The following is a 15,943-nucleotide window of genomic DNA, read 5'->3' on the forward strand; positions in this document are numbered from 1 at the left end:
GAACCTTAAGGTCAGTGGTTCAAAACTGCCAGCTGCTCCGCGGGAGAAAGATGAGGCTTTCTACTCCGGTAAAGATTTACACCCTCGGAAACCCTGTACAGGGTCGCTATGGGTCGGAACCGACTCGACGGCACTTAACAACAACAACAACAAGTCTCCATCTAAGGGGGTGGACTCTTCAGCAGATGAAGCAAGCCAGGGCTCAGTAAGCATGAAACCGTGCCCTATTTATACCAGGTCTGCCTCGTTCAAGCTCCCTGACACCTGCCTGCATTTGAGGTCTGCACAGGGCCAGTGTGGAACATTGGAGGCGAAGTGAGGGTGCGACTCCAGAAGCTTCTATTGCTGTCAATAGTTGCTGTTGCCTTGTCTCCGACTCATGACGACCTATTGTCTGCTCCGGTGCCATCTTTAGGATGGTTGGGCTCACTGCTTGGGCTACCTGTCGGTCCAGCCCAGGGGCCGTCCCCCTGTTTCTCACTGACCCACTGCTGTACCAAAATGTGATGTTTCTTTTGAAAGAGCCCTCTTGTTTCCAGAGGTGGTTCTCAGGGGCGGGGAGTGGGGAGGGGGTCATAAATGGGTTGCCCCTGACTAGTAACATAAAAGTTGGCAGCTTGAACCCACCTGGCAGTGCTGCAGAAGAAAGGTCTGGCAATTTGCTTCTGTACCAATGACAGCCAAGAAAACCCTATGGAGCAGCTCTACCTTCTTACATGTGAATTGGAATGCACTCAGGAGCAACAGGGTTTGTTTTGCTTTGTTCTTGGGAAGGGCTGATTCTGCAGGTAGGGTCTGGAGGGATTCTGGGCTGGGAGTCCGGGTCTGCATGGACCGTGGAATCAAACTCCTCCTGCCCTTCTAGATCCTTGAGGATCCTCCTGCCCTTCTAGATCCTTGAGGATTTAGTGATTTTCTTTGGCACTAGAGACATGTTTTCTTTTACTTCTGAAAGGTGTCTTTTAGGGAGATGTAAGGTTAAAATGTAAACTGCTGTTCTGACTCCCATGTGAGATAGGGTTTTAAACAGTAACTCAGGGCTACAGGGATTCTGGGAGAGACCCTGAATCAAAGTCACTCTTTGCTATAAGAAAATGAGAGTGGAGGAGAGGAGGGGGCCTGGGGAAGTCCTTTCCATGCCTGAGATCTGCCCTAGGGTTGGACGAGGGGACGTGGGTCTTGGTCCACACCCTGGTGCTTAGGATGGCGGGGGTGGTTGGAGTCATGATGAATGCAGCTCCCACTCATGTGACTTGGCACAGGTCCCACGTGGCCCCACATGGTCGACTGGGCACAAGGTGCCATCTACATCTACCTAGCCTCAGCCGGTTGCTGCCCTGCCTGCTTCCCCTCTGCCTCCTGTCTCTCATGTCAGCATAAGCCTCCAGCACCCCCAGTCCAGGGTGAGGGGCAGGTTCTGTACATTGTCCACATCCCCCAAAGCACTGGCCACTGGGCATGACCTGGCCCTGCTGAGACACTGCCCCTACCTTTGCCCAAACCCAGAGCTGGCCAGGGAGAGGCTGCCTGCCAGCCTGCTACGTGGGAGGCAGAATGTACTTCTGATGGTCTCCCAGGGAGCCAGCTAGCAGCAAATGCTCCCGCTTCCAGCTCCAGCCCTCCACCCTGGTCTGTTCTCTTGGGTTCTTTCCTTAAAAAAAAAAAAAAGTTTTATTGTGAATTATGTGATAGTTTACATGGGAGAACATTAGCTTTACGTTCATCCTGTCGTATAGCGTTACATTGCCATGGTTACAATCCCCTCCATGCATCATCAACCAGCCAGATGGTACAGCCCACAAGCCTGTCCCCTAGGTCGTCAGCACACAGCCCCTCTCCCTCTCTGGGTCTAGAGTTCTCAGCCTCTCCATCTCTCCACGTCATCATCTCTGCCTCCATCTCTAGTGTCACTGCTTCTATGGGTAGGGTCCCGCACTCTGCTCTTCTCCCTTGAATGGTCCCACGGACCTCTGCTCCTGAACTCCAAAGTCAACCACTCTCCTCCTTTTGTTACAAAACATCTACCTTTACATTTCCAACCCTCACAGTTAGTCCTGATAGTAATTATTCACAATTGTAGCACATGAGTGTTATCCACATCTCCTTTCGTCAGTCCTGCCTAGACAGATTGGATACTATTCAGTGGAGATGCTATCTTCCTCCTCACCCTCTGAATCTAGGCTCCCTCTTGAAAGCTTGTATGCCAGTCACTTCTTGCCTTTGTTGTTGTTGTTGTTAGGTGCCATTGAGTCGGAACCGACTCATAGCGACCCATGCACAGCAGAACGAAACAATGTCTGATCTTGGGCCAACCTCACTACCGCTGCCACACTTGAGTCCATCAATGATGCCACCTGGGCAATCCATCTTGTTGGGGGTTTTCCTCTTTTTCTCTGACCCTCCATCTTACCAAACAATAGAGAATATTGTAGCCTCCCTCCCCACCCCCATTTGGGTAGCCAATGTCCAAGTTGCCCATTCCTGTCTATCGGGTTCTTTCCTTTTGTCTTGTGGAGAAGGGTGTCCTTTCCATTCATTCCTGTCTGCCCGCCACCTTCAGAGCTAGAACCCCTACAGCCAAACACACTGTCTGCCAGGAAGCGGGGAGCATCATGTGGCTTGACCAGCATGTCCCATGGAGCCCTTAGCCTTGGTCCCTTTGGACAGAAGGACATCCTTTCCATCCATCCTTCTGTCTGTCCTCCACCTTCAGAGCTAGAACCCCCACAGCTGAGTGTGAAGTCTGCCAGGACGTGGGGAGTGTCCTTGGGCATGAACAGTGTATCCCAATCTGTCCCTCTGGTTTGATCCAGGAAATAGGTCATGGGGTTGGCCCAGGCAGACAACTCCCTACCTACTCAGTGTCCAGGCTCTCTCCCCAACAAGGAAAGCCAACCCCTGTGGACCCTTTGTGGGGCAGGGTGGTACATGAACATCCCCAGATGAAGGGCAGAGATTGTCCCAGAGTGTTGACCGTGGAAGGAGTGGTGGAGGTGGGAAGGCAAGAAAGCAAGACCACTAAACACCTGGGGCAGCAAAGAGTCACTGATTTCTTCAGGCAGCCTCTTGGGTTGTACCATGCATCAAGACAGTCACACATAAATATGGGGTGCCTTGGGGAAGGAGTGGGCATGGGTGACTTGCTGACCTGCGTGCCTGCTTTTTATGAAAAAGGCTGTTCCCAGGGGTAAGAGCACCGCACAAACTGAGAGGCTCTGTGGCCCTTTCCCCGGGAAACCAACTCATCTTAAAGTGGCTCCAGATGAACCGGGTTCACCCAGTCTTCTCACTGGGGACGGCAACGGAGAGAAACCAGAACTAGAAGGACCCTTTCCCGCGTCACTGCCAACGCCCCATGAACGGGAGTCGCAGCCGCTCTCTTCCTCAGGGCTTTTCAGATCGTATTCCCAGAAGTTTGAACCTTGATCTCATTGTAGCAGTTTTTGAAACAGTGAAAAGAGCCTACCAGTGGAGCCAATTGAATAATTTTGATAAGTTAAGGATAATGTAAGTTTAATCACTAAAATAATAAAAGTAAGACTGTCTACGGTTTCACTGGCGTGGAACCAGTAGGAGACCTGCTCCTCTCCACGAGGCTCCCCTCTGCCTCTCCCGCTGGCTTCCTATGCTCCAGCCACCCACAGCCAAGTGCGCACGTTGATCCATGTACATGTGATAGAAGTTTCCATGTGGGACTTCCTTGAAGCAGAGCTCATTCCTGCTTTTCTCTCCTAGCACCATGTTGCTATACCGCCTGATGGCTTGGGGCCTGGCTGTCCTGCTCTGCGTGGAGGGCGGATTCATGCTTTACTACCCATCCGTGTCCAGGTAAGGAAAGACTCCCACAGCCCAGATGCCCTGATCTCTGCCTGAGGATGAGGGGGCTGTGAGCCATGCAGGGGCCATGGCAGGGCTGCTGAACACAGTGCTTTCGTTACCTGCCCCCGACACACTCACAGACACAGACACACACATACGCACACACAAGTATGGTCCAAACCATTTTTCTCTGTCTGAGCAGGTGGCTTTACCATTTGAAGAATGAGTTTGTCAAGCAAGCAAGGAGGACCTGCTAGGAGAGCTAATCTATAGCCCCACTGCTGCATTTCCTTTTCTCTTCCATCCTGCCTTCTCAGCTGTCCTGATTACACATACAGGGAGACATGGCCCATGTTGCAGGAATGTTCGTCAAACTTACAATCCCATAAACACAACTGTTGGCAAAGCCTCCAGGTACTTCTAAGGAAGTGAATTCTACCTTCCAGTAGAAAACTGGAAAACAGAGGCAGACTGTGTCTCTGTGAGTTTAGGGCTGTTGTAGACCAGGGATAAGGAATCCTGGTGGCACAGTGGTTAAGTGCTCAGCAGCTAACCATATAGTTTGTGGTTCAGATCTATTTCACTGACTTTAAAAGACCAAGAACTGGTGATTTACAGCCTCGGAAACCCTGTACAGGGTCGCTATGTGTCGGAACCGACTCCACAGCATACAGTCAGTCAGGGTTTGCAAAGTACAACCCTCAGAACAAGTCTAGGCTGGTGTCTGCTTTTGTTAATAAAGTTTTATTGGTATACATCCATTCCCATTTGTTTATGTCTGTTGCTTCTTTCAGTTGTAACAGAAGAGTAATTGAGACAGACTGCAGGTACTGTGAAGCTCAAAACATTTCCTATCGGATCCTTAAGGGCAAACATTTGCTGCCTCCTGGTGTAGACAGTCTCTCCCCCTTCTTTTTGTCTCCAAATGGGTGTTGCCCGCGTCACCCTGAATGCTGATAGGGAGCGCTGAATGCAGTCTTAGTTACTCAGCATGACTTTCAAGACAGCAATTAATTTTCTCACTGTTCTGGAGGCTCAAAGTCCAAGTCAGGATCTCAGCACTGTGCATTTTCCCAGGTAGCTAGTCCCGAGAGCTCCTTGGTTTCTTGGTTTATAGATTAGCCTTGTATGGGGTTTTCCCACTGTATTGGCTTGTGTCTTTTTTACTTTTCATAGGACACCTCTCAGAACAGGTTTCGGACCCACCCAATTACAGCCTTAAGTATGGATCATACCTTCACAGGAACGCACAAGTCCTGCAGGGCTTTGAGAAGCTTCCAGGGGTCAGAAAGTTTCCAGGGCGGTCAGAAACCTGCTGGCCTCCACATTTGATTCCTCTGGAGTCTCATTGGTTTATATCTGTTGCCCCTCTGCAGCCTGGAGTCCTGAGGTTGGGCAGGCTCCCCTTCTCACCCTCTCACTGCCATGTATTTTCAGGGAATCACTTTCCTTCTTACTTGATCTCCCTTTACCCCTCAAGCTTTTCCACACGTAGGTACTTGACCCTTCACAGCTGCAGATGGCCGCATCCATTCTAAAGGAGATGGCAGTACAGCACTGGAGACAAGAGGGAGCTGCAGTCTGCTATTTTTCTTGGTGTGACCACTCTGCAGACCTGAGGGCTTCCCACCCTCCACGGCCCCAGGAGCTGTTCCCATCTCTGCTTCTCTGCTTCCCTATGTGGATCTGAACTGTCCTCTCCCCTTTGCCCTCAAGTCTCTTCTACAAGTGCTTTTTTCCCTTGTCTCCTACATTGTGCATTTCTCAGCTGAGGTGACATTTGAGTGGGTGGCTTTCCTATGACCCATCAATGAAAATCTGCCCTTTTCCCTGAAAACCACGAAAAGGACTGTTTCTCATACCCATGAGCACCAGGGTTGTTGGTACTGGAAGCCCGTGGGGTAGTAAGCACTTGGTAGGTGAGGACTAGGCGGGCTAGGAAGGCCCTGCACCCAGCCAAGTGCTCAAGCCTTAAAGGCTTATGCGTGCTTTGGTCCCTCCTTGGAGTCAATGTTTGTTCCTTGAGAAGACACAGTGTGAGGGCATCCACCCTGCCAGCTGTCTTTTTTCTTTCTTTCCTTTACCCACCAGACAGCTTTGTAAGCTCTCCACTCCCACCCCCACCCACAGGCAGTAACTCAAAGCCCTCCTGAGAAGAGTGCAGACATGCCACATACCCCTTGTTCTCAGACAGGAGCAATGAGTCAGATTTCCTTTGGGCTGAGTCAGAAGGAGATTTGTGCGTTTCCCTTTTCGCTCTCATCATATCTCGACTTCCAGATACGTTGTTGTTGTTGTTGAGTGCCACCGAGTCGATTCCGACCCATAGCGACCCTGTACAGGGTTTCCGAGGGTGTAAATCCTTACGGGAGTAGAAAGCCTCATCTTTCTCCCGCAGAGCAGCTGGTAGTTTCAAACCGCTGACCTTAAGGTTCGCAGCCTGATTCGTAACCACTACGCTACCAGAGCTCCAGATACGTAGGCAGATGTATTTCAGCCAAAGCTTTGCTTTTGAGAAAAGTGATATGGTTCTCCTCTCTCAGGTGTGAGAAGGGTGTGGAGCACACCATCCCTCATTACATCACCACATACTTGCCACTGATGCTTGTCCTATTGGCTAACCCCATCCTGTTCCAGAAGACGGTGACTGCAGGTAAACCAGTTGTTATCGAGTTGATGCCAGCCAGCTCATAGCAACTCCATGTGTGTCAAGTTCATGTGGGAGACTAGGTTTTGATACCCAGCCAGTGCACCTAATGTGCAACTATCACTGTGAGACTAGTCGCCTCCAAGAACAACTATGAGACCAGAAACGTTGGATGATGCCTGGCTACCATTAGTGAACATTTTGATCAAAGATTCTACAGAGGAATTCTAATCAAAAGGGGGAAAATGAAGGACAGGAAGTTTCATGGAATCTAGGCTTTTTTGAGTCAGTGAAGCTGGATGAACCCTCAAAATTAGTGTCTTAAGACAATCTTTCAGACTTAAACCAAGAATATTCCCAGAATCTTCTTAAAACCAAACAGTGGTTAATAGAAAGAAGGTCTGCATTAAGCATTATACTCTTTTAAGAATATGGAATCCAACTGGCAAGAGCACCTCGAAAGATTGGATTGGAACTGTAGTTGGCACTGTGGGGGAGCACCTCAGAAAAGGACAATGACAATGGTTGTAGATCTTGAAAAATGAAATCAGTGTCACTGAATTGTACGTGTACAAACTGTTGAATTGATATATATTCTCAGCAACAAAAACAAAATAGTAGGGTTTCTACTCCTGCAAAATATTTAAAGCTTCAGAAACTCTATACAGGGTATCTATGAGTCGAAACCGACTCTATAGCACATAACGATAGCAACATATATATATATATATATACATAAAGGAGTCCTGATGGCACTGTAGGGTAAGCATTGGATTGCTAACCACAAGGGTAAGTAGTTCAAATCCACCAGTCGTTCCAAGAAAGAAAGATGAGGATGTGTGCTCCCATAAAGATCTACAGCCTTAGAAATGCAATACCAGGATTCTGTGAGTCAGAATCGACTTGACAGCATCAGAAATTTTTAGGTTATAGATACGGAGTCCTGGTGTGGCACTGTAGGATAAGCATTGGATCCCGAGGTTGGGTTGAACTGCAAGGCTGTTGGTTCAAACCCACTAGCTACTCCTCAGAAACCCTGTACAGAGTCAGAACCAACTTGATGGCACTATTAACTGTAAGTGTGGTGGTTCAAACCTACCACCTACTCTGTGAGAGAAATACGCTTTCTGCTCCCATAAAAAGTTGCAGTCTCAGAAGTCCAATAGTAATAGGATTGCTGTGAGTTAGAATTGACTCAATGGTAGTGGGGTGTTTTGTTGTTTTTTTTCAAAGAAGGGAAAAAAGCAAATTTGTTGTTTTGGAGGATGTGAAGGTGAGGGTTCTTTGCCCTCCCCAACATCTTGCACAGATGAGAAGTTGGGGGTCATTAGAAAAGGCAGTAGATGGGGGCGCATGCCCTAGTCTGTACAATATAGAAGAATCTGATATAGATATTGTGCATAAAAGCCACTGGTCCTTGTTTGTGTCCTCTGGCTGGTTGGTCAGGCCGGTGGGCACTGGGGAACAAAGAAGCTGGGGTGGTAGGCCAGGACACAGGGACACACTGTGGTGCCCATCCTCTGGCTGTCCCCTTGCAAGGTCACTTTGGATCCTTGGTGGGGGCGTAGCAGAGCTCCAGTGGCTGGGACACCTTCCAGAATTTCTCATTCACCAACTTTAGGGTTAGTGAGCCATTCGGGGTTGTGAAAGCTCTGCCCCAGGGGCAATGAAGATGATGTACTGCTTCTTGCTGACCCCCTCCCGACTGGGCAAGGCAGGCTCCTCAGGGCTCTCCCCTCGTCCAGCTTCAGAGGCGCCCCCTCCAGGCCCTCGTGGCTCCGCTGCCTCTTGCTGCTGCCTCCGTGCAAGAGCAATGCGCAGAGCCAGGTACTTGCAAGGATGTTCCACAGTGGTATTCCTAGTTGTCCTCAGCTACCGAGTCTGGCAGTGTTCTCCCTTCTCCACGAGCAGTGGATGGGGCCAGTCCACAAACTCAATTTCTCCACTTGGCTCCGGGAGGGTTTGCCTTCCCTGGTCACTAGAGTCCTCAGAACCAGCACCCTACCCACCCCACCAGTGCCTCCTCCCTGTCCCTACACTGCTCCCTGCTGTGCCCTCTCTGCAAGGTCACTTGGGAGCAGGGGCAGGGATTGAGTCAGGGGCAAAGTCTGAGCTCACATCCTCTCCCTCCCCAGGCTCTCCTCCCCACCTCTCATCTTGTGGTCTGATCTGACCCAGGCACCAGCCACCTCTGGTTTGACACCAAACCCACTGGTTTTTGACATACCTATCAAGGGTCTTCTTCAAGGTTTGTGGAAAATGGAATTAAAACATAATGGAATTTTTCCACCAACTTTCTGAGTCCCCTTCATAGACCTACATTTTCTGTGGCATCCAGGAGGGCCCCCAGTTGGCGGTTCCTGACAGATGAGTCTCTGTGGTTTGCTTTGCTCCTCACTGCTCTGCCTCTGCAGTGAACCTGCCACCCTTGATTGCCACCCCTGTTCCTCAGAAGCCCTGACCAGTGAGCACTGTGTGCTTCTCTGTCTTCTTTCCAGTGGTCGCTCTGCTAAAAGGAAGACAAGGCATTTACACAGAGAATGAGAGGCGGATGGGAGCTGTGATCAAGATCCGATTCTTCAAAATCATGCTGGTTCTAACAATTTGGTAAACTTTTTCAATGCTGTTTGTTTGTGGGTTGGTGTTTTCACTGAGAGTGGGGTGAGACCTGAAAACAACTTGTTCATTGTGCCTGTGGTCCAGAAGTCACAAAGGGCAGTGTCTTTGGAAAGGAAATCTTTGAACCAGAGTGAGGTGCCCTGTGCAGAAATACACACAAGACAGGAAATTAGGCCCACAATTCCCAAGCTTCTGGGAAGAGATTCCTGTGTACTCACAGGATATAGACATAGAAATATATAATGCCTTTAGAAAAAGAAGTCCAGAGTTTAGTTCTCAAACATCCCTACCATATGCTTCAGCAAAGCAAATCACATTGTTGCTGATACTCACTTCAAAATGTTGTCTTTGAACATGCTTTTCTATCTACCCAGTGCATTGTTCTTGCCCCAGAATTCCTGTACCTCATACAGTGGCATGCACACATGGTTCGTGATCGTTCATAGCCTAGAAGGGTAGAGAACAGGGAAAACATTTTCTCTCCGTGGTTCATCCCTTCTCCCCAGGGGTATCTTGTCCAAAGTGTCAGGTAGACATTTTGAAGATAGACCTGCAACCCAGGCAGGAAAGATTGCAATCAGAAAGCCCTTCATAGTGGTAAAGCGATACTTGTAGCCATGCATGCCTTGGCGGTGTAAATAATTCACCTGCTAGGAGGAAGTGTGTTTGGATGCCCTACTAGGGGGAATGTAAATGATCTCCCTCTTCATCTCAAAGTTCACTCACCATACTCAACAGCACTAAAACATTCCAACATGAAATGCCAAAGTTAGATGTGTTTTGGTCTCCATCAAAGCTCTGGCTGACTCCTTAAAGAATGAGTGAATTCTGGGTAAGTTCATTCAGTGCTGGAACCTTACACTCTGAAGGGGTGTTGATTGGAAGCATTTGCTGATTTCTGTTTTAGACGGAGAAAGGGAGTTACATTTCTCCCAAGGAATTCAGAATGTGCAGCTTCCTCGCAGTCTCTTACTGCAGAAATGGTTTCAGTCCTTGGTACAAACGGTCCCCGCCACCCCAGCATTTAAAACCTCATTTTATTGCATGCTTTTTTTCACTTGTGGGCCATTTCCTTTCCAACAGCTGGTTGTCGAATATCATCAACGAAAGCCTTTTATTCTATCTTGAAATGCAACCAGATATCCACAGAGGCTCCCTGAAATCTGTCAGAATTGCAGCCAAAACCACATGGGTCATCATGGTAGGTCATGGGTGATTTTACATCTTCTTCCTGGAAGACAAAGACAACAAGAAAAGATTCACAACATGTTGTTACTTGAATGGTTCCTGGCCAGGAGGGAATAAAATGTCAGCTGGTGGGCGATCCCTTCAGGGCCCGACCCCCTAACAAGCTGATAACTCTTCAGTGTACTCCCCTCCCCATGTTTTCATACATTTCCTCTACTGTAGTTGTGTGTACTGCCTTCTGGCTGGAGCTCCCTCAGGGCTGCTGCCCTTTAACAGTGTAAAGGGGGCTTGTGCCGATTTTTTTTTGCCGATGCAGAATCCTTGATTGTTGCTTCCATGAGCACTGATTGTGGATTCAAGCAAATTGAAGTCTTTGACAACTTCAATTTTTCTTCGTTTATCATAATGTTGCTTATTGGTCCAGTTGTGAGGATTCTTGTTTTTGGTTATATTGAGGTGTAATCCATACTGAAGGCTATGACTTTGACTGCATCCGTAAGTAATTCAAGTCCTCTTCACTTTCAGCAAGCAAGGCTGTACCTGCTTCACTAAAATAGTTGGGAGAGAAAAAGTGCTGTGATGTGGAATCTGCGTTCAGCCTGCAGGATGTCCCCCCTCCTGCATCTTCCTGCCTCCTCCTTCATTCTCCTCCCTCTACTCTTTGTTACCCCCTCCTTCGTGTCTCCTGCCCCCTCTCTTCCTTCTTTTTTTTTTTTTTCCTCCCTTCCTTCTTGTCCTCCCTCCTGGCCAGCTCCCCACCCATCTCCCTGTTCCCTTTCCTTTTCCTTCCCTCCCCCCCCCACCCTCGTTTCCTCTGACCCACTTCCCTCTCTTCTGTTCCTTCTCTTCCTCCTCTTCTCACCTGCCTCTCCTCTCCCCTCCTTTTGCCTCCTGTCTCTTCCTCTTCTCTCTTCAGGCATACTTTGCAGGTACAGCATCAACAGCTCATCCGTGTTTTGTCCCAGACTGCCCTTCTGAGCCCTTCTCAAGTGCCCTAGACATGCGGTGGGACCACTGACCACTCTGCTTCCTCCCACACTCTCTTGACTGACTGCCCTGCCCATGTCTTTCTGTCTCTCCCACCAGGGCACACTGAATCCAGCCCAAGGGTTTCTCTTGTCTCTGGCCTTCTACGGCTGGAGGGGGTGCAGCCTTGACCTCCGGTCCCCCAAGAAGGAGCTGCAGTGGGACTCGTTGACCACCACGGAGGCTCAGCGGGTCTGCGACTCCCCCGCAGGCTCCCGTGGGCCCTGTTACGGCCAGGGCACCGGGAAGACTGTGTCTTACGAGCCCCTGAGCCTGATGTCTGAAGGTAATGCCAGCGCCCAAGGCCAGGGGTGCTGGGATCCTGGGGCACTGGGATGAAATAACGGGGAGAGTATTTGGCTAGGATGCTAATCTAGCATCCCGTCTTTCCTTTCACCTGTGACTGTTTAAATATTGCCTCTCCTATAGTGATTAAAGCAAGGTGTCCTTGTATTTATTACAACCAGCCCCTATTGGCCTGGGTGACTTTTTTTTTTTAATGTTTTATTGTGAATTATGTGATAGTTTACATGGGAGAACATTAGTTTTACATTCATTCTATCATATATCCTCTCATTGCCATGGTTACAATCCCCTCCATGCAATCCTTCCCTCGTACCCCCCCAGGTCTTCAGCACACAGTCGCTCTGCTCTCCCTCTCTGGATCTAAAGTCTCCAGCTTCTCCATCGCTCCACGTCATCATCTCTGGCTCCATTTCAGGCATCACTGCTTCTCTGGGTAGGGTCCCGCTCTCTGCTCTTCTCCCTTGATGCTCCTAGGGACCTCTGCTCCTAGACTGAAAAGTTCATCACTCTCCTCCTTGCTATAAAACGTCTACCTTTACATTTCCAACCTGGGTGACATTTTGAAGATGAGACAAATTGTCACTTCCAACACCTTCCTAACACTTTCATTGTAGGCCTGCTTTCGTTTGTCCAGTTAACTTGAGGCATTTGCAACAAAAAGTCACCCAGACAACAAGCTTCTTTCAGTCTGTCCTTAGCATTACAGACCTGAAGGGTACTTGAGGCACCTTAGAAATGATTAAATTCTAGCCCCAAATTCATACTAAATCTATGTTAAAAATAGGCATCCTCAAGCATGCTGTTTACCAAATACTAACCCATGAGTTTGCCTCATTGGACTCATGGCAGCCTAAGTATATCAGAACCACACCCTGCCCCATGGTCCTGCACCCTTGTGAAGGTTGGCATGTTTGAGTCCATTGGTACAGCTTCTGTGCAGTGCCTTTGAGCTGTGGGCTCCTCTTCCAGCACTCTGTCAGACAATCTTGTGTTGGGAGCCACGGCATTCTCATGGGCTGATTTTCAGAAGGAGATTATCAGAACTTTCCTCTAGTTGGTTTTAGTGTGGAGTCTCCGCTGAAACCTGTCCACCACATATGACCTTGATGGTATTTGAAATTCTAGTGGCATAGCCTCCAGTATCAAAGTAACACACAAGCCACCAGAGTACGGCAGTCTGACAGCTGGGTGGCGTAGCACTCAGAATAACAATGCTCCTGCATTGTCTGTTTAAGTGAAGATTTTCCTGAGATTGCTAAGTGAGTAACTTAAAAACTGTTCCCACGTTTCAGCAGCTTCCTCATTAAGCAATGAGTCTGAGGATGGTGTAGGCCTCGGCAGGTGGACATACAGCCCCTGTGAGTTGCAATGGACTTAACAGAACCTACTAACAACCACCCATTTAAAACGAGGAGCCCGGGTTAGGAGCTGGGCTGCTACCTGCAAAGTCAACAGTCAGATCTAACAGTTCCTCCTTGGGAGAAAGATGAAGCTTTCTGTTCCCATAAAGATTTACAGGCTTGGAAACCCTATGCAGAGCCGCTATGAATAGGAGTCAATTAGATGGTACATAACCGTCACCACCACCAACAACCCATTTAAAACTAGATTTCCTCATCAAACCAAAACACAGACCGAAATGAGAAAACTGAAGTTAATAGAAGAAGGTAACTTTCATTTCACTTTCTAGTTTCTGAAATTGTTTTGACAAAGCAGCCTACCATAATGCAGATTGTTCATGAGTCTTCCTCCAGTCCCGATGCTGTATTCTTCTTTCTAGAGTACAGCTACTAGGATTATACAGAGTGAGTAGGTGTGCTGAAAGCATACAACACTGCCGCAGTCCAGTCCCGATTTTAAACCATTCAATCTCCCCTTTGTTTTGTTCTAATGACTGCCCCTTGGTGCGTGTGCAAGTTCCACGTGAGTACCATGAAGTGCTTTGGACTCCCCATTGTTTGCAAGGTTATCCATAACTTGTTACGATCCAGACTATACCCTTTGTATATTCAGTAAAGCACAAATAAACATCTTTCTGGCATTCTCTGCTTTCAGCCAATATCCATCTGACCTCAGCAGTGAGATCCCTTGTTCCACATCCTTTTCTGAAACCAGCTTGAATTCTGGAAGCTGCTTGATGATGTACTGCTACCACCAGTTTTGAATTCTCTTCAGCAAAATTTTACTTGCATATGATATTAATGATCTTGTTCTATGAGTTCTGCAAGATTTGGGACATCTTTCTTTAGAATGGACAGAAATATGGATCTCTTCCAATCAGTGGACCAGGTAGTTGTCTTCCAATTTTTTTTGACATAGATGAGTAAGCACCTCTGGTGCTGTATCCGTGTGTTGAAATGTTTCAGTTAATATTCTATCAATTCCCGGAGCCTTGTTTTTCAGCAGTGCCTCCAGTGCAGCTTGCATTTCTTCCTTCAGTGACATCGGTTCTTGATCATATGCTACCTACTGAAATGGCTGAACCTTGACCAATTCTTTTTGGCACAGTAACTCTATGCATTCCATCCATTTTCTTTCGATGCTTCTTGCATTGTTTGGTATTTCGCCTATGGTGTTGGTGTGCTGTGGAGTTGGTTCTAATTCATCACAACCCTGTAGAGAGTTTCCAAGGCTGTAAATCTTTACAGCAGCAGTAAGCCTCATTGCTCTCCCCCGGAGCAGCTGGTAGATTCGAACTGCTGAACTTGAGTTTAGCAGCCTGACTTATAACCACTAGACTACCAGAGCCCCTTATTTTGTGCATAGACCCCTTCAATATTGTAATCTCAATGTTTTATTCAGTTTGTCAGCTGAGTGTGTTCTTCCCTTTTGGTTTTCTAACTCTGGGTCTTTGCACATTTCATTATAACATAGGTATGCATTGCTTAATGTTCTCTGGGCAAAGGCTGACCACATACACATCTGTGGCCCCACAAGATGTTTTTGTTGTTGTTGTTTTTTAAGCAAAGCCATTCTCCTTTTGTTTATTATTCCCCCCCCAACAACAATAACAATAGTAGTCATAAAGAACTCTAGCCAGATTCTTGCAGCCAAAGGCCACAGGTAGAATAATGCAAGGTGACAGAGAGAGCCTGGCTCTGCATGTGTGGGCCCTTGGACAGGTGGCAGCTGAGGAGCTTCAGGTGGGGCTGGCCTTGTGCCGCCCCCTCACTCATTTCCTCTTGCTCTGCTGTCACCAAAGCCCTTTCTGCAGCAGCCGTCTGCCCACCCCAACCCCTACCCCCACCTTCCTTTCTCTGGCTTCTGCCAGTAGTGGCCACAGCAGTGACAAAGGAGACCGGAAAAAATAAACTAACCAAATAAATAACTAATTTATTCAAGGCCCCTGGGTTTTATTCCATAGGTTTTAATGTGGTGTATGCACAATATCCATATCACATAACGCCCTACTGTACAGAATGTATCGTAGATGTTAAACAATGCATACTTGTACTCTAGCTTCTCAAACTGCCCTTTGCATTGTTCCGGTCAGCTCTTTTACTTCATCATTTCTTCCATTCTCTTTAGCTACTCTATATTCAAGAGCGAATTTCAGAGTCTCTTCTGACAGCCATTTTGATCTTTTGTATCTTTCCGGTCGTTTTAATGACCTTTTGCTTTCTTCATGTAGAATGTTCTTGATGTCATCCCATAACTCATCAAGAACATTCCTGAACTCATTAGTGTTCAATGTGTCAAATCTACTGTTCCAAGATGGTCTCTAGATCCAGGGGGGAGATATTCAAGGTTATACTTTGGCTCTCATGGACTTGCTTTAATTGTCTTCAGCTTTGACTGGCACTTGTATATGAACAATTGATGGTCTGTTCTGCAGTCATCTCCTGGCTTTGTTCTGACAGATGATGTTGAGCTTTTGCATCATCTCTTTACATAAATGTAGTGGATTTGATTCCTGTATACCTGGAGAGGTCCATGTACATAAGTCACCATTCCTGTTGAAAAAGGAATTTGCGATGAATAAATTCTTGGCTTTGCAAAATTCTATCATGCAATCTCCAGCATAATTTCTATTACCAAGGCCATATTTTCCAAGTATTGATCCTTCTTTGTTTCCAACAAGTACTTTCCAATCACCAGTAATTGTCAATGCATCTTAATTGCATGTTTGACAAATTTCAGATTGCAAAAGTTGGGAAAAAGTCTTCAATTTCTTTGGCATAGTGATTGGAACATACATTTGAGTAATAATCCTATTACCTGGTTTTACTTTAGGATAGATTTTGAAATTCTCTTTTTAACAACAAATGCAATTCTATTTCTCTTTAACTTGTTGTTTTGGCATAGTAGGCCAAATGATTTTCGGATTCAGAATGGCCA

The 15,943-nt window shown here is 47.5% G+C and overlaps 1 protein-coding gene across 1 annotated transcript in view; it reads left to right on the forward strand.

Moving 5' to 3' along the window:
- The window catches only part of GPR143 (G protein-coupled receptor 143), a 30,531-nt gene that overhangs the window by 7,824 nt on the left and 6,764 nt on the right, over window positions 1-15,943 (forward strand). The window contains exons 4-8 of the mRNA XM_006835701.1: window positions 3,736-3,828; window positions 6,363-6,472; window positions 8,965-9,073; window positions 10,169-10,286; window positions 11,360-11,585. Coding sequence (XP_006835764.1) covers window positions 3,736-3,828; window positions 6,363-6,472; window positions 8,965-9,073; window positions 10,169-10,286; window positions 11,360-11,585 — 656 coding nt within the window. The remainder of the gene's footprint in view (window positions 1-3,735; window positions 3,829-6,362; window positions 6,473-8,964; window positions 9,074-10,168; window positions 10,287-11,359; window positions 11,586-15,943) is intronic.

The sequence above is a fragment of the Chrysochloris asiatica genome, unplaced genomic scaffold (genome assembly GCF_000296735.1).
Source record: "Chrysochloris asiatica unplaced genomic scaffold, ChrAsi1.0 scaffold00018, whole genome shotgun sequence".
Lineage (NCBI taxonomy): Eukaryota > Metazoa > Chordata > Mammalia > Afrosoricida > Chrysochloridae > Chrysochloris > Chrysochloris asiatica.